This window comes from Suncus etruscus, chromosome 6, assembly GCF_024139225.1.
Source record: "Suncus etruscus isolate mSunEtr1 chromosome 6, mSunEtr1.pri.cur, whole genome shotgun sequence".
Classification (NCBI taxonomy): Eukaryota; Metazoa; Chordata; class Mammalia; order Eulipotyphla; family Soricidae; genus Suncus; species Suncus etruscus.
In genome coordinates, this window is record NC_064853.1 from 25,864,109 (window position 1) to 25,882,740 (window position 18,632).

Genomic DNA, 18,632 nt, shown 5'->3' on the forward strand with positions numbered 1-18,632 from the left:
TCCAGTATCCCCTATGGTTCCATGAGTACTACCAGGAGTGAATCCTGAATGTAGAGCTAGGAGTAACCTCTGTGTTACATCATGTGTTGCCCCCAAAAAACAAAACTGGGGCCAGAGTGATAGTGATAGTACAGCATGTAGGGCCCTTAACTTGCACACAGTTGACCTGGGTTTGATCCATTAGTAAGCCCTGAGCATTGTTAGATTTAACTCAAAAAGCAAAAAATACCAAAATAAAAATTCTCCACAAAAACAAGCATAATGATATATGTGACATCAGACCAAATAGAATTCAGTATGAAGAAAGTAATTGGGTATGGGGATGGACACTACTTACTGGGTGAGGGAATAATAGGTTAAGAAGTACTAACATGTATGCACTACATGTAGGTTTAGCAAGCTTGTAGGGTTTTAACACACTGGTGTGCTTGGGGGACCATACAGGATGCCAGGGAATGCCCGTGAACTAACCCAGGTTGATTGCATTGTCCTTAGTAAAGGTTTTAAATTACTGTACTGTATTTAGATTCAGTCTTAAACTAAGTGAGAATTGTTTTATTTATTTACACAAACTCTTCATGTAAATAAGGTCATTCCTTTTCAGAAATTCCCTGGAAGTACAAAAAATATAAATTTTGTAGTCAGAGAGAAATTGCTGGGTTTTTTGTTTGGTTTTGTTTTAGGGCCACACGCGGTGGTGCTCAGGGTTACTCCTGGCTCTGCACTAAGAAATCACTCCTGGCAGGCTCAGGGGGGACCATATGGAAGCTGGGAATCGAACCCGGGTCTGTCCCAGGTCAGCCGCGTGCAAGGCAAATTCCTTACCGATGTGCTATCACTCAGGCCCCAAATTGCTCTGCTTCATTGGCTACTTACCTGAGCCTTTTCTTTATGGGCAACTATGTGTATTTTGAGTCTTTTAGTTGATAAAAGGAAGATTAGGGAGTGCTGTAGAGAGTCCAGGGGTTAAGTACTTAGAACTGACCCCAGTTCACTCCCCAGCACAACACAGGGTTTCTTCATACACAAAGAAGTGATTCCTGGGACCGGAGCAGTAAGGCATTTGCCTTGCCAGTGCTAGCCTAGGATGGGCCACAGTTGGATCCCCTGGCGTCCCTATGGTCCCCCAAGCCAGGAGTGACTTCTGAGCGCATAGCTAGGAGTAACCCCTGAGCACAGAGCCTTGGAGTAAGTCTTGGGATTGTTGCATGTCTGGTCCCAAGAGAAACAAAAAGGAAAATAAAGGCCTGGAGAGGTAGTACAGGGATTAAAGTGCATCCCTTCCATATTATTGACCATATTTTGATTTTTGATACTATATGGTTTGTCCTAGTGAACATAGGATACATCCCTGGATGTACTCATTTTATTGTCAGATGTGGAACAGGTTCCCCTGTAGGTCTGAGCATTCTCATCTCAGACACTCTTACAGTGGGGCATAAGACGATAAAAATAGTGTCTGCTTGGTGATATTTTAATAATGCTATGGATTAAATGAGAAGAAAATGTGATTGGTTATAAGTAGTTACTGCTTTCAGTAACTGTGATATTGATGGTGATAGTTCTCATCTTATTTTTATATATAATTTCAGTTACAGTGAAATATATGTTGATATATATTTCCTTTTTGGGAGAGGGTAAGCCATACTCAGAAATCACTCCTGGTGGTGCTTGGGGACCCTTGTGGTGGTAGGGTTGAATTGGGGTCTACAGTGTATGTGTGCAAAGGTAGTATCTTAACCCTATCATTCCCTCTACCTCTTCATAACCTACCTCCCCCCTTAAAGATATTTTTATATTGGTCTTCCCAGTAGATTAACAAATTCATAGCAATTTACTTTTCTTTACTTTCTAGGAGTACTTCTTTGATTCCAGAGTATTAACGGATGGAGAACTGGCTCCCAATGATCGATGTTGTCGTGTGTGTGGAAAAATAGGACATTACATGAAAGACTGCCCTAAAAGGAGAAGGTTGGCTGTTGATTATCTGTTAACATTACAGGGAAAATCAGTGTCAGCATAGTCATAGTTGTAGCTGTTAAATATTTATATGAAATTGGAGACTTTAAATTAGACATTAGATAAATTCATACTTATTTGGTGTTTGTAATATGGTGAGTTTTTTATGGTATCACATTTATTCATGAAGTTTTTCAGGGTTTTTTCTTATTCAAAAAGCATTTATTGACATTCTGGGATGGGAACTATTTCAACAACCAAGTAAAAATGTCAATGGGCTGGAGCGCTAGTAGGTTAGGATTTTTGCTTTGCATTGTCCAACCTGGTTTTGATCCCTGGCATTCTATATGGTCTCCTGAGTCTTCTGAGAGTAATTTCTGAGTGCAGAGCAAGGAGTAACTCCTGAGTGCTGCCAAGTGTGGCCCTACGTACACACATGTACATATATATATTATCAAGACATGGTATTTGATTACAGTCATGCAGAATAATAATCAGCTACAAAAGGGCTAAAGTGCTGCAGGTGGGAGCCCTGAATTTGATCCTAGCATTGCATGGTCCTCTAGCTCTAGCACTGCTGGGAGTAGCCCCATAGTAGTTGGGGTATAACTCAAAAATAAAATTCATTAAAAAAAATAAATTTCTTGAGATATATGCTGTGATAGTTGTCTATATAACATAGCCTTGAGGAATGTATATGTATGTATATCCTATATAATTTCTGAAAATAATAGGCCAAGAAAATTCTCCTTTAAATCATCAAATCTTACTGTAAAGAGCTTAGAGCTTTTCAGATGAAACAAACTCTTTCATTTTTACCAGTGCTATTTATTTGCTTTAAACTTTTAATTTAAATACGATTTAATTTAATTTTGTTTTTTGAGCAACACCCAGAGGTCCTCAGGGGTTATTCCTAGCCTTGCACTCAAAAGTTACTTCTAGTAAGCTCTGGGGACCTGGAGATTAATCCTGGGTTAGCTGCATGCAATACAAAAGCCTACCTGCTGTACTATGCTCTGGCCTACATTTTTTTTTTTTTTAATTTTCACTTTCTATGTATTAATGTGCTATAAATGTAAGTTTCCCTTTACTTCAGAAAGTTGCATGAAACAAAGGGCATGTTAGTCTATTTGTTATTGTGAAATTTTTTATCATTTAGTGTGTTCTATGATTTAGTTTGCAAGTCCCTAGCTCTACATTATTGGTATCAGTAGTTTACTGTTTAGACTAAAGAAGAAAGACAGTGAAGAAGAGAAGGAAGGGAATGAAGAGGAAAAGGACTCCCGAGACCCTGACTCCCGAGACCTCCATGACACCCGAGACTTTAGAGACCTCAGATGTTTCATATGTGGCGATGCAGGACATGTACGAAGGGAGTGTCCAGAGGTCAAGTTGGCTCGTCAGAGGAATTGCAGTGTGGCAGGTAAATAAAAACGGCCAAATGTAGTTTCTGGTATATCTGAAATAATGTATTTTTTGTACCATAAGATGCCCCCCCATGGGGGGGGAATGTTTGTGTATCTTATGGAATGAATGCCACCTGGAGCTTGGGGTTCCCAGAAAAACTTAAACTCCCTCCATTTGTTAATGAGAGTCATAATGATTCTTTTTTTATTTTGTTTTTTCTTTTTGGGGGGATGTCACACCCAGCAGTGCTTAGGGCTTACTCCTGGCTCTACACTCAGAAACCACTCCTGGCAAGCTCTGGGGACCATATGGGATGCTGGGATTTGAACCACTGTCCTTCTGCATGCAAGGCAAATGTCCTACCTTCATTCTATTTCTCTGTCCCCCAGTCATAATGATTCTTAATGTGACGTTGACTGCTGTTTACTTAACATGGTTGAAATATCATTCTGTTTTATAGTTTATTAAATATTTTAGTATGGGCCGGAGTGGTGGCACAAGCAGTAGGACATCTGCCTTGCTTGCACTAAACTAGGACAGACCGCAGTTTGATCCCCTGGTGTCCCATATGGTCCCCCAAGCCAAGAGCGATTTCTGAGCAACCTCTTAGTACATCATTTGCTTTAGAATATTTTTCTTGTTTTCCTTGTGTAAACACTATGTGCGTCTCATGGTCAGGTGCATCTTATAGAGCAAAAACTACGGTACTCTATAGTAGAGTTCGTCATACAATTATTATTTCTTTATTTTCTTTAAAAAATTTTTTTGTTGTTGATTTTGGGTCACACCCGGCAGCACTCGGGGGTTACTCCTGGCTTTACGCTCAGAAATCATTCCTGGCAGGTTCGGGACCATATGGGATGCCGGGTTTCGAACTACTGTCCTGCATGCAAGGCAAACGCCTTACCTCCATGCCATCTCCGGCCTCTCTGCTATTTTCTTTATCTGTTTTCTTTCTGATGTCTTTTCTTAGCAGCCCAGCTGGTCCGCAACCTTGTAAATGTCCAACAAGTGGCTGGTTCAGCCCAGCCACAGGGTGATCAGAGTGTAAGGACAAGACAATCCTCAGAATGTGTAAGTACTCTCTCTGCAAATGTGTTGATCTTGGCAGGAAGAGATAGTATAATGGGTGATGTGGTTAGTTTTTGAAGTCAACAAGTACAAATTTCAGGTCATATAGTGCTTTATAGAGGTCTTCTTGGTAGTAGGCTGAACAAGCTTTAGTTTTTGAGTCATGTAAATTTGGGTTTATATATGGATATGTATTTTGATTTCAAAGAGTTTGCTTTCTTAGATTTAAATAAGAATTATAACAAAGTAAAGTAATAATTTATCAAGTTTTAGATTTTGTTAATGGGAAATATTAGTACTATTTATAGAAATAGACCAAAAATGGATGTTTTAGGGATTTAACATTGTTTTGGCAATCTTGAAACTTCTCTTTTCAAAGCTCTGAAGAATATATCATGAGATATGCCTTGTGAAATACAGTATTGAATTAGAATTTTGATTTCCAAGTTTATATTACAATTGCTGAGTTTCTCTTAGCATCTTTCTAGATCTGTATTTATCTTTTGCTTTTAAAATTAATTTTATCTGAATGCATACTCTAAATCTAACATTGTGCTTTATTTTTTACATTTCCATATTTAATCCTTTGAGTAATAATTGGAAGTGATAGATATTAATATGTCCAGGTTTTACAAAACAGAACTAAAGAAATTATGAAGGTTCAAATAGGTGAATATAGCTTTTAAATGGTTGGTTACTAGTGCAAAAGAGAAAGTACAGGAGGTAAGGTGCTTGCCTTGCATATGTCTGACCCATGTTTAATCTTTGGTGCCCTATATAAGTTCTCTCCTGAGCACAAGTCAGGTATAAGCCCTGAACATTGTTGAATGTGTCCCCCCAAAACAACCAACCTCCCAACTGTAAATCATTAAATATGATACAGTGATGGGCTCTTTATTTTTTATAAAGAGATTTCTTAGAGCATTTGATGAGTCACTGGGGCAAAAAACTTTTGGGGTGTGATAGCACTGTGGGAAGGCCATTTGAACTCCTGAATAGCCTGGGTTTGATCCCTAGCATCCCACATCATCCCCTGAGCACCACCGGATAGTATATTGACCTCCACAAAAAATGTTTCCACGTTCAGGAAACCTATTACTAGCATCCAATATTTAAAGATATACTTCACTTAATTTTTATGTTTTATAAAAAATTAGCATTTGCTGTATGCTCATATGTACCTCAAATTTGTCATTTCTCTGACATTGTACTATTGTAATTCTTTATTGTAGATTCCATGTTCTTAAAAAAGCTTTGAGTTTTATACCTTTATTCATCATAGTAGTCTTTCTCTTCAACCATTCTTCCTTCTAATCCCTAACCCCTTGTGTCTAGCTTGTTTGTTTACTTTTTTTTTTTTGGTTTTTGGGTCACACCCAGCAGCTCTCAGGGGTTACTCCTGGCTCTGTGCTCAGAAATCAGTCCTGGCAGACTCGGGGACCATATGGAATGCTGGGATTCAAACCACCGTCCTTCTGCAGGCAAGGCAAACACCCTGCCTCCATGCTATCTCTCAGGCCCTGTTTGTTTTTTTTGGGGGGGGTTTTGGGTTTTTTGTCACACCCAGCAGCACTCAGGGGTTACTCCTGGCTCTCTGCTCAGAAATCACTCCTGGCAGACTCCGAGAATGCCGGGATTTGAACCACTGTCCTTCTGCACGCAGGGCAAACACCTTACCTCCATGCTATCTCTCCGGCCCCTGTTTGTTTACTCTTCAGTCTCAGCTTAATCCAGAAAATTTGCTTTGATCTCTACTTTTCTTCATTTTTCTTTTTCTGAAATGAGTTAGATATTTCTATATGTTATACAATCTTTATCATAGTAATAACTTTGCTTTATCATCATTGTTAATGCTTTAAAAATCTCATCCTACTTTCAACTATAATCTTTAAGATTGTTGAAAGTGTTTTGGTCTTGTTTGTTTTTTAGGGCCACACTCGATGGTGCTCAGGGGTGTGCTATGCTCAGAAGTATCTCTTGGCAGGCTTGGGGGCCATATGGATGCTGGGAATTGAACCAGGACCATCCTGGGTTGGCCAGGTGCAAGGCAAACACTCTACCACTTTGCTATTGCTCCAGCCCCCTAAAGTGTGCTTGTTATTAAAGTTTCACTGCCTTGAGAAACTTAATCAAAGTCTTTGTATAGTAGTTGTGTCTATTTACAATTGGAACTATGGGTGTAATATGGTGGGTATAATAGGACTTTCTCTAGGACAGTAATAGGATGACACAGGATTTTGGTAAAAGTTTCTCTTTAAAATGAGTTTCTATTATTTGTTGTTATGCACATGTAGAGTTTTGTTAGTGTGAATGACATTAAGTTTATATTTTGATGATTTGCTTTTATAAAATGACTGTCAGATATTTGTGAATGGATTTCTAAATGTATTATTTTTTTCTCTGCAGTCTGATTCACCATCTTATTCTCCTCAGCCCCAGCCATTTCCACAAAATTCTTCTCAGTCACCTGCCATTACCCAGCCTCCATCTCAACCTGGATCGCAACCAAAACTTGGCCCTCCTCAACAGGGCGCCCAACCCCCACACCAAGTCCAGATGCCTATGTATAACTTCCCCCAGTCACCACCAGCTCAGTATTCTCCTATGCATAATATGGGACTGTTGCCAATGCACCCCCTCCAGATCCCTGCCCCATCCTGGCCAATCCATGGCCCTGTAATTCATTCTGCACCAGGCAGTGCCCCCAGCAGTCTTGGCCTGAATGATCCTAGCATCATCTTCGCACAGCCTGCTGCCAGACCTGTGGCAATTCCAAGTACCTCTCATGATGGACACTGGCCTCGTACTGTGGCTCCAAATTCCCTGGTCAACAATGGTACAGTGGGGAATTCAGGTAATCCTTTGTACCATCCTCTGTATCTGTCCATAGAAAGATTGAGCTATTAATATTACTATTTATTGATTCATTTTCTTGGGGTTGGGTTCTTTTGTCTGTTCGTTTTGTTTTTTGTTTGTTTTTGGGCCACACTTGGTGGCACTCGGGTTACTCCTGTCTCTGTGCTTAGAAATCACTCCCGGTAGGCTCAAGGGGCCATATGGGATGCTGGGGATGAAACCCAGGTCCGTCCCAGGTTAGCCATGTACAAAGCAAACGCATATTGCTATTCTGTTATACCGGCCCCTTTTTTATTTACTTTTTTATTTTGTTTGTTTTAAGCCATATTCAGTGATGCTTGGTGCTTATTTCTGGCTCTACTCTGAACTTAGGAGTCATTCCTGACAGGCTCAGGGGACCATATGAAGTGTGGGGAATCAAACCTGGGTCAGGTTCCCACTATACTACCTTTCTGGCAGTATAATCTAGCTGTAAACTTGGATTTTATTTCATTAGCACTCATTTTCTTTCCTTTTTTGGGGGGGGGGTTGGACCACACCCATTTGATGCTCAGGGGTTACTCCTGGCTAAGCGCTCAGAAATCACCCCTGGGGAGCATATGGGACGTCAGAGGATCGAACTGCGGTCCTTTCTTGGCTAGCTCTTGCAAGGAAGACACCTTACCTCTAGCGCCACCTCGCCGGCCCCATTAGCACTCATTTTATTGAAATTGAAAAGCTCAGTAACTCACTGTCATAATCACAGTAGACTCAAGTTGTTTTTATTTCGTTTTGTTTTTTCGGCCACACCCAGTGATGCTCAGGGGTGTCACACTTGCAGCATAGTGATGGAGGAGATCATAGTGATCACTTTTGGAGTAATATGGTGTAAAATGACACCTAGTTTTTTTTTTTGTTTTGTTTTTTTTTGGGGGGGGGAGGGTCACACCTGGCAGCACTCGGGTTACTCCTGGTTCTATGCATATGCTCTGTGCACCTGGCAGGCTTGGGGGACCATATGGGATGCCGGGATTCGAACCACCGTCTTTCTGCATGCAAGGCTATTTCTCCGTCCCCGACAACTAGTGATTAACCTACAACAAAAGTGTTTCCCATCTTCCTCTTCTCTATAAATATTTCTTTTTTTGGGGGGTGGTGGTTACACCTACTCCTGGCTCTACACTCAGAAATTGCTTCTGGCAGGCTCAGGGGACCATATGAGATGCCAGGATTCGAACCACTGTCCTCCTGCATTCAAGGCAAATACCCTACCTCTATACTATCTCTCCAGCCCCATGAATATCTCTTTTGATATGTAAGAGCCCACCTGGATTATTTGACCTTCCCCCATCTGGTGTATGATATTGGTTTAATAACGAGCAGTTGTGGCTTTTTGAGTCTGGCAGAGACCATGAGGGAGAAGCTATATGAGAAACTACTGACTCCCTTACTCTTTCCTGATGGGCTTGGCTTACTATGTCTTTGCCACTACCCTACTTCTTCAGACCCTTCTGCGTAGGGTTTAGAAACATAGTGCCTGGGGTGATACCACAACTCGTGGGTTTTATTTTACAGTACAAATATGTTTTACTGAGCAGAAATGCCACAATATGGGAACTCATTGAGATGTACAAGCTCAAAGAATACGTGGCCTCTGCTTCTACTTCAACAAATATTTTTTTGGGGGGAGTGTTTTGGGCCACACCTGTTTGACGCTCAGGGGTTACTCCTGGCTATGCGTTCAGAAATCGCCCCTGGCTAGGAGGGACCATATGGGATGCCAGGAGATTGAACCACTGTCCGTCCGAGTTACCTCTAGTGCCACCTCTTGGGCCCTCAACTAATATTTATTGCATATGTTCCATGATATGTATCAGGATAGTCACCGAATTATATAACTATGAGGATGGACCCACTATTTGATCTTTAATATACTGGTATTTACATTTTTTTTTGTTTTTGTTTTTGGGCTACACCCGGTGGTGCTCAGGGGTTACTCCTGGCTGTCTGCTCAGAAATAGCTCCTGGTAGGCACAGGGGACCATATGGGACACCGGGATTCGAACCAACCACCTTTGGTCCTGGATCGGCTGCTTGCAAGGCAAACGCCGCTGTGCTCTCTCTCTGGGCCCGGTATTTACATTTTTAGAACTAATATCGCATAGACTAATTCATTTTTTTTTTGTTTATGTTTTTGGGCCACACCTGGCGATGCTCAGGGGTTACTCCTGGCTGTCTGCTCAGAAATAGCTCCTAGCAGGCATGGGGGACCATATGGGACGCCGGGATTCAAACCAACCACCTTTGGTCCTGGATCGGCTGCTTGCAAGGCAAACACCGCTGTGCTATCTCTCCGGGCCCAGACTAATTCTTTCATTCCTGATTGTTAATTTAGATTGTTCTTTTAGCTTTGAAAGACTTCCCCGGTAGCTCTTCTACTTTTAGGGCTCTGCTTCAATGTTTGGCCAGATATAGCCCCAAAACAACAACAACAACAACAAAAACTAACAAAAAAAGTAACTTAGATTACTTAGTTATTTCAGAGGTGTCTTTAGCTCTTGCTAATCTTGTTTTCCCATTATATTAGGTTTCCTTTCTCTTTTCAGTGTTTCTTTAAATTCTTTTTTTTTTTTTTTTTTTTGTTTTTTGTTTTGGTTTTTGGGCCACACCCGGCAGTGCTCAGGGGTTACTCCTGGCTGTCTGCTCAGAAATAGCTCCTGGCAGGCACAGGGGACCATATGGGACACCGGGATTCGAACCAACCACCTTTGGTTCTGGATTGGCTGCTTGCAAGGCAAACGCCGCTGTGCTATCTCTCTGGGCTCTTAAATTCTTATCATAAAACTTATTTTACTGTGTTGTAGTTGACTGTTTACTGGTCTTCATAGCAAATACTTTTTCTAAAGGCTACATATACATATATATTAAGATTCTTTAAGTTCCATATAAAAACTAAGTGGGTATGGTAATAAAAGGAAAAGTACTTGAGAGAAGTGAAACTAAAGTTATAACTTTATAATAGAAGTAGTGAGGGGCTGGAGCTATAGCATTAGCGGTAGGGTGCTTGTCTTGCATACAACTGACTCGGGACAGGCCTTGGTTTGATCCCTGGCACTCCATATGGTTCCCGAACCTGATAGGAGTGATTTCTGAGCACAGAGTAAGGAATAACCCTCGTGTGCTGCTGGGTGTGGGGTTCCCCTCACCAAAAAAAAAAAAAAAAAAAAACCCGAATAGAAATAATGAGAAAAGCTAAACCACTGTAAACAGCTGCTCATAAATTAATCCTATAGCGTTATGGAGACCTTCATCTCCTCAGAGGGCTCTAGCACTTGGGAGAAAGGAGTGCCCAAGCACTAGTTAGATGGAGTCAGGTGACTTGCAGGGTCGCTGAAATTGGGAAGATTAAGAGTAAATGATAATCCAGCTATTAAAATTGAACTAGTTGGGGCTGGAGAGATAGCATAGTGGTGTTTGCTTTGCAAACAGCCGACCCAGGACCCAAGGTGCTTGGTTCGAATCCCGGTGTCCCATATGGTCCCCCATGCCTGCCAGGAGCTATTTCTGAGCAGACAGCCAGGAGTAACCCCTGAGCACCACCGGGTGTGGTCCAAAAAAAAAATTGAGCTAGTTTCTTATTTCTATAAATTAAACTTAGGCCCGACTATATGTTTATTTAGTCAATCCATTTAGAATCCTAAAAAAGACTTGTTATTTTACCACTGTATACGGTTTTGTTTGTTTTGCCTTTTGGGCCACATGCAGCGTGCTTGGGGAGTTACCCTGGCTCTTCGCTCTGAGATCACTCACTCCTGGTGAGCTCAAGGAATTCATACGTGTGTGTGTGTGCACATGCTTGTGTGTGTTTGTGTGTGTGTGTGAGATGCTGGTTATTGAAACCAGGTTGAACCCAAGGTGCAAGGCTGGATTCGACTTCCTATATTATTCCAGCCCCAGTTGCATAATTTTTCATGGTAGAACTTTTTTTTTTTTTTAATATGCAGAATTAGACTGAACTTTTTCTAGAGGCTACAGATTTTTTTTCTTGTCTCTGTTTAGTGTCTATTCAATTCATTCTATTGGCTGCACAGAACCAAGAAAGAGCACAATGGATAGGGTATTTGCCTTGCATTTGACTAACCCAGGTTTGATCCCCGGCATCTCCTATGGTTCTCTGAACCTGCCAGGCGTGATTCCTGAGTGTAGAGCTAGGAGTAACCCCTGAGCGCTGTTGGGTGTGGCCCAAAATCAAAACAGAAATGAACACATTCTGCTTAGTCCATCATCTAAGGAAGGACTTCTTTATTCTTGAACAATGTTATTAGCCTCTTCTTTAGAACCCCTATGGCCTATCTTATAGCAATTAAAATGTCCTCTTTGTAGGGGTGGGCTAGAGTGAAATCTCAGTGAATAAGACAATTGTCTCGCACATGGCTGGCCTAGGTTCAGTCCTCAGAATCCATTGTAGTCACCTAAGCACAGCCTGGAGTGATTCTTGAGTACAGAGCCAGGAGTAACCTCTGAGCACTATTGAGTGTGACCCAAAAAACAAAAACAATTACTGTGTTTCCTTTTTAGGCAGAGGGCAATTATTTTTGAGATTGTATTTGAAATTACTTTAAATAGCATTTGTTTATATGGTAAGTATTTCATGAGTGTCTGTGGGATGAAGCAATATTCAAATGAATCAATATTTTAAAATTTCTTTTCTTTTTTGTTGAAATACAGAGCCTGGCTTTCCAGGATTAAATCCTCCAATTCCTTGGGAACATGCACCACGCCCCCATTTTCCTCTTGTCCCAGCTTCGTGGCCTTATGGTTTGCATCAAAACTTCATGCATCAGGGAAATGCCAGATTTCAACCCAACAAACCCTTCTATACTCAAGGTACTATTGCTTACAAAATCATTAACACCCTGGGTACGTTTAGTTTTGAATATAGAAATTTTGTCCAGGATTTGAGAGTAAAAATGCATGTGTTAATGTTTATTGAGAAGGCACAATACCTAACCATACTATATGTGTGTGTGTGTGTGTATATATATATATCTCCTTTTATGAGGAGAAATAAAAATACCCATATTTAAGATATATATCTTATTAGCAGAACTAGACATGTGAAATATAAAGTCAGTGGAAACTTTAAGAGGAATCCATTAACCTCGCTTTAGAGTGTAGGGTGAACATATCAGGATCAGCTCACATAATTGTTGAAAGAAAAAAGGGCATTATTACTCCTGGAGATTAGAGAAGTTTTATTCATTGCGGAAGTAATACATATAAAACCATACCTGGAAATAGAAATAAAGGAAAAAGAAAGAAGAATCTTCTTTTTTTATGGTGGGAAGAGAGGGTCACTCCTGGCAGGCTCGGGGTACCATATGGGATGCCAGGAATCAAACTGGGGTCGCTTCTGGGTTGGCTGTGTACAAGGCAAATGCCCTATAGCTGTGGTATCGCTCTGGCCCCAGAGGAGTGATCTTATGAGGTAAGGCAATTGCCTTGCAAACAGCTCACACAACATAGTCCTCAGTTTTTTTTTTGTTTTTTTTTTTTTTTATTATAATATCAGGCTAGGTAATTAAACAGATACTAAGCTAGAGGATTAGGTTGAGGCAGTATTATGACAGGTTATAACCTGGCTTAGTAACTGAAGCGGATCTAAAAGAATTTTTTTGAGTTGTGTAATGATAAATTTGTTTAGTAATTCAAGAAATACTACCAAAATGATTATTTGCCTCAAAGGTATCTTATTTATAATAGGGAATGTTTGAAAACATAAGTAACCTGGGAGTTAAAATAAAAATCATTACTAGTTACTAGAAAACTCTAGGAAGTAAAACTGGAGTGGCTTCATAACATCAAGCCCTCCTAATTTATCAGTACTGCAGAGGTATCTCTATATAAAGTGGCAGAACATTTATATATTGCTAGTTACTTTTCTGCCCCAAGAACTAGGATTGAGGACTTACTGTTGATTATACTGTGGGCCCTTTTGTTGCGAATTTGAAGTTTTTCCTTAATAGGTTTATGCTACTTAATCCCTCTATCTCCAAATCTTTGTTAACTTTTCTGTACTTTTCCTCCCTCCCTTTACCCCCAAATTTTGACATACTTTATCTGCTCTTTATGATTATAAATAGAAAAGTGAAGTGGTTGTATGTTAATGGTAATTTTAGGGGCTTTCAGCTAAGTAGGCACAAGCCTTTCAGTTTCCTGTCTGTGTTGTGTCCAACAGACAGATGTGCCACCCGTCGGTGTAGAGAGCGTTGTCCCCACCCACCAAGAGGAAACGTGTCGGAGTAATGCGAGTCCATTTTCTTTCAGCTGGTCTACCGATGCACAGCAACCAGCCCATCCTGCTGTCTCAAGGGTATCCGTACCTCAATGTCAATTGCATTCAACAGAAAAAGTGACATTTAATGGAAAGCAAAACAAATCAGGTCCTGATTTAAAATTTTAACACGTGTTTAGATAGCTTATTTAAATTCTAAGACTGTTTTTAAAAACTGTATTATTTGTATATAAATATGAACTATAGTTTTTACTAGTATCACCAAGTTGAGTGATACAAATTTCATCTATTTTATTACCCTATTTTTAAGGGAGTTTTATGTTTTGTTTAACCTTGATGAATTGTATAAAGAGAGAATTTAAAAAAATTACATTCTTTATTTTCTATTAGCTGTATTCATACTTTGGTTGCTTCAAACTTTATATATATATATAAATATATATATATTGTTCTTAAGAATTAGGAAAGACTTTCATGTGTTTTAAATTTGTCTCTTCTATTCTTTACAGAACCTTGTAGTGCCAAAAACTTTTTAAAAGGTTAAAAAAAAAGAATAAAAATTACAACATGAGTATTCAGATTTTTCTTTTACATACTTGTATATTGAAAGTATTCCAACTTGAACAGAGTTGCTTTTGTCTGTATTTGAAGTAATTCTATTTTAAGTTAATAAATCTTTTTGACAAGAGTCAAATTTGGTTAATTTTTCTGGTTGCTCACATGATGGAAATGTAACAGTTTGGAGATGTTTTACTCTGAGTAATATTCAGACAAGTCTAATTAGAGATTTGTGGATCATTGCATGTCATTAATTTTATTAGATTTCTCGTAGTACCCATTCCAAGTTGATAGCAGGTATTGCCTCCAGTTTTTCTTTTCCAGCGGGATCCTTCCCCCCCATTTTATTATCTTTTTTTGTTGTTAGGTATTTGTTTTGTGGTGGAATAATGTATTCCTGGCACTGCATTCAGGAGTAACTCCCAGCAGACTCTGGGTACCGTGTGAAATGCCGAAGAATGAATCTAGGTTGGCTGCTTGCAAGACAAGTGCCCTGCCTGCTGTATTCTCTTTTCCACCACTCCATTTTATTTTTGCTTTGTTTTGTTCATTTGGGGGGTTGGGTTGGGCCACACCCGGTGACGCTCAGAGATTACTCCTGGTTCTGCACTCAGAAATGGCTCCTGGCTTGGAGTACCACATGGGATGCCGGGGATTAAATCACGGTCCCTCCGAGGTCAGTCCATGCAAGGCAAATATCCTACCGCTGTGCCACCGCTCCGCCTCACCATTTTATTATTGAGAAAAAAATTAAGGTGTAAAGTGAATTCTACATTTACATGTAGGAAATCGAATTGAGACAGGTCTTTTGGAAAGTTTGAGTCTAATAGCAATGAAGAGTCCCAGGAACATAATTCTTAGTAATAAAGAGAAATATGCCAGACTGTTTGCTCTAAGATCTGTACTACACCTGAAAACATTCTAGCCTGGATGTCTGCCAATAGAGTGGTGACAAATTTTAGTTGGAGTGTAAACTTGTAATGTTGGTAAACTATTTGAAAGTAGTTTTAGTACTATAGTGAGTGAAGTTATATTGTTCAAACAACAGATTTGCCAGGAACCTTTTTTTTTTTTCTTTATCGTTTTTGGGCCACTCCTGGTGGCACTTCAGTGTTACTTCTGGCTCTACGCTCAGAAATGACTCATGACAGACTCGGGGATCATATGATATGCCAGGGACTGAAACTAGGCCAGCCGTGTGTAAGGCAAAATGCCTTATATGCTGTGCAATATCGCTCCTGCCCCTGAATTTCTTTTTCTTTTTTAAATAAATAGAATCACAGTGAGATACAAAACTGTTCATGGTTGAGTTTTCGTCACATAATGTCCCACACCCATCCTTCACCAGTGTACATTTCCTGCCATCAATGTCCCCAATTTATGTCCACCCTCTTCCCTGGACTCCCTCCTGCTTGCCTTTAGGGCAGACACCCTTTTTTTCTCTTCTGCTTTTCCTTTATAGACTCTGGGGTTTGCAATCTAGTTACTGAAGGGCTGTCATACATACCACTTTACCTCCTTTCAGCACCCAGTTCTTGTCCAGAGTGACCCATTTTCAACTATTACTGTCCTAGTAGTCCCTTTTTTGCCCTAAGTGCATTCCGCTGCTCTTTGTGGCATATTTCCAACCATGGACAAATCCTCTTATCCTTCATTTCTATTGTCTTTGGGTATTATTACCATACTTTCTTTTTTTAATTGCCCAGACTTTTTCACTAAATGCTATAGGTTTATTTGGAAACGTGCAAATTAAGTATGTAACAAATATGTGCTATGTGGGGTTTTTTTTGTCCTGCTTCCTCAGGTAATATTAAAATAGGATACTGGTTCTTACCATATTATCCAACTTAGAAGATGCTGAGTTATATAATAGGTTGTTGAAAGCATTTCTATACTATCTACCTATCATAGTAGATATTAAATGTTAAGACTAGGTGTTCCTGGAGCCAGAGAGATAGCATAGTGTTAGCCTTGTATTCGAGCCTGGGAGGGACCCAGTTCAATTCCCAGCATCCCATATGGTCTGCCAACCTGCCAGAGGCAATTTCTGAGTGCAGAGCCAGGAATAACCCTTAAGCACTGCCGGGTGTGACCCAAAAGCTCCGCCCCCCCCCAAAAAGAGACTAGGTGTTCCAGTGTCTTACTATTATATTTTCATATTAAAGCCTCAGCATCCATCTTAAATGTTGTAGTTAGCTTATTTGCTTTAATAGTATTGTATATCTTTTTGTAATGACCTGGTGCATTTAGAATTTTCTTTTAAAGCTCATTCAATTTCATTAAAAGGAAAACAGCAGTCTGGATGCATTGTTTGCCTTACATGAGCCCAACTTAGGTGTCAGAAATAATTCCTGAGTGTAGATCCAGGAGTAACCCCCAAGTATTGCTACATTGTTACAAAAAACAAACGAAAGGAAAATTGTCTGCAACAAGAGACCATCTCCAAATCAGTCATTTTCCTAAAGGAAGACAGTAGACTACCTGCCAAGAAATACTGGCAGTATTATACAGAATTTCATCATCTCACTTGTCCATCTTCGGCAATTGTCAGTGGTTAATCACTAACTGTTCCAGTTTGAAAACAAAAAGTTTTATACTAGTGTACAAGTTGTCTATATTTCTGTATTTTTTATTAATTAGTGAACTTGAAGTTATATGAGATCAGGATATGGCTAAAGGGGTCAAGCATATGTCTGACATCTGTATGAGATTCTAAATTGATTTGCTTTCTTACCTTCATTCTCCCAAACCAGTGGACCTGGAACCATGTAGCTTTTTTTTTTTTTTTTTTTTTCTTTTTGGATTGGAGAGGGGAAAGGAGGGAGGAGAGGAGAGAGAAGAGAGAGGGGAGGGAGGAGAGGAGAGAGGGGAGGGAGGAGAGGAGAGAGGGGAGAGGATGAGAGAGGGGAAAGGAGGGAGAAGAGGAGAGGGGAGAGGATGGGAGAGGGGAAAGGAGGGAGGAGAGGAGAGGGGAGAAAGAAGGGGAGAGGAGGAGAGAGAGAGAGAAAGAGAAAAACACCTCTCCAGAACTCCAGACTCTCCCATGTAGCTTTTAACACCGAAGTCCTAAAGTGTCAGGCCCATTGCCCAGTGTGTTCGGAGCCAGTTTTTCTCAGGGATCACTTCTGGTAGGGCTCACGGGTCCATATTCAGTGCTTGGGATAGAACTTGAGTTCGTTACATGCAAGGTAACACTCCATACTCACTGTACCATATTATTCTTGACACTAGTAGAATGTTTAATGACATGGAGATTAGTATTTCCCTCGCTACACAAGAATCATATTTGTATATATACATACATATAACAGGTGCGATAAAGCTACTTTCGTCCTTGAGTGCATACTCAATTTTACCATGAATTCCAACCAATGGAATTGTTAAATGAAATGTTCTAAGGTTACTGTTAGATATTGCTAGAATGCCCTACAGAAAAGTACCACTTTGCAGTTCCAATTGTAAGCTTATATTAAAAGAATTTTTAAATTTGAAGAGAGAGATGAGCTGCCACAAGGACACTGCTGAGCACTGTTGGGTGTGGCTCAAACCAAAAGCTTCACAGCTCAAATTAAAGGTCCAAATTTCAAATAAATACTTTATTTTAAAAATATGCATTAAATCTATTTTAAAAAATGGTAGGGTTTAAAGAAAAAAGTATTTAAAAACAATTTAAATGTCCCATTAATCTAAAATGAACTTTTTTCTGATAGACTTCATTCCAACCACTGCTCTGATGTATACATATATACACATATTTTTTTCAAAAGTAGATTTTATTTAATAAGGCAAGTCTCTTTAACAAAAAGGATAAAACAAAAGCGAAGCAATGTTGATTTTTTTTTTTTTTTAAAGAATGTTGAGCTTTAAGAACTTCTTTCAATGGGGCCGGGCGGTGGCGCTGGAGGTAAGGTGCCTGCCTTGCCTGCGCTAACCTTGGACGGACCGCGGTTCGATCCCCCGGTGTCCCATATGGTCCCCCAAGCCAGGAGCAACTTCTGAGCACATAGCCAGGAGTAACCCCTGAGCGTTACTGGGTGTGGCCCAAAAACCAAAAAAAAAAAAAAAAAGAACTTTTTTCAAGAGAATCTACAGAAAGCAGTGCTAGTCATTTTTTCGGTCTTTGTGTTATTTAGATATAAAGGCTTCTGTTAGGACTTGATTATGAATCCTCTATTTCCTGGTTATATTCTTTTTGTTTTTGGGCCACACCCAGCAGTACTTGGGGTTACTCCTGGCTCTGCGCTCAGAAATTGCTTCTGGCAGGCTGGGGGCGGTGGGTGGGGCATATGGGATTCGGACCTGGGATCAAACCCTGGTCAGTTGCATACAAGACAAACATTCTACCACTGTGCTATCTCTCTGGTGCCAACATACTTGAATTTTAAAAATAACTTTGACAGCTGTTTTTCTTATATTTTTTTGTTTGTTTTGTTTTTGGGTCACACCTGGCAGCGCTCAGGGGTTACTCCTGGTTCTACGCGCAGAAATCGCCCCTGGCAGGCTTGGG

At 40.1% G+C, this 18,632-nt stretch overlaps 1 protein-coding gene across 2 annotated transcripts in view; it reads left to right on the plus strand.

Moving 5' to 3' along the window:
- The window catches only part of TUT4 (terminal uridylyl transferase 4), an 88,475-nt gene extending 74,220 nt beyond the window's left edge, over positions 1-14,255 (plus strand). The window contains exons 24-29 of one of the 2 annotated variants that reach the window (XM_049774617.1): positions 1,856-1,971; positions 3,171-3,382; positions 4,340-4,440; positions 6,844-7,291; positions 12,001-12,159; positions 13,511-14,255. In XM_049774617.1, coding sequence (XP_049630574.1) covers positions 1,856-1,971; positions 3,171-3,382; positions 4,340-4,440; positions 6,844-7,291; positions 12,001-12,159; positions 13,511-13,578 — 1,104 coding nt within the window. In that variant the 3' untranslated portion in view covers positions 13,579-14,255. The remainder of the gene's footprint in view (positions 1-1,855; positions 1,972-3,170; positions 3,383-4,339; positions 4,441-6,843; positions 7,292-12,000; positions 12,160-13,510) is intronic. The other variant, XM_049774618.1, reaches the window with a different exon arrangement.
- Positions 14,256-18,632: the final 4,377 nt, after the last annotated feature.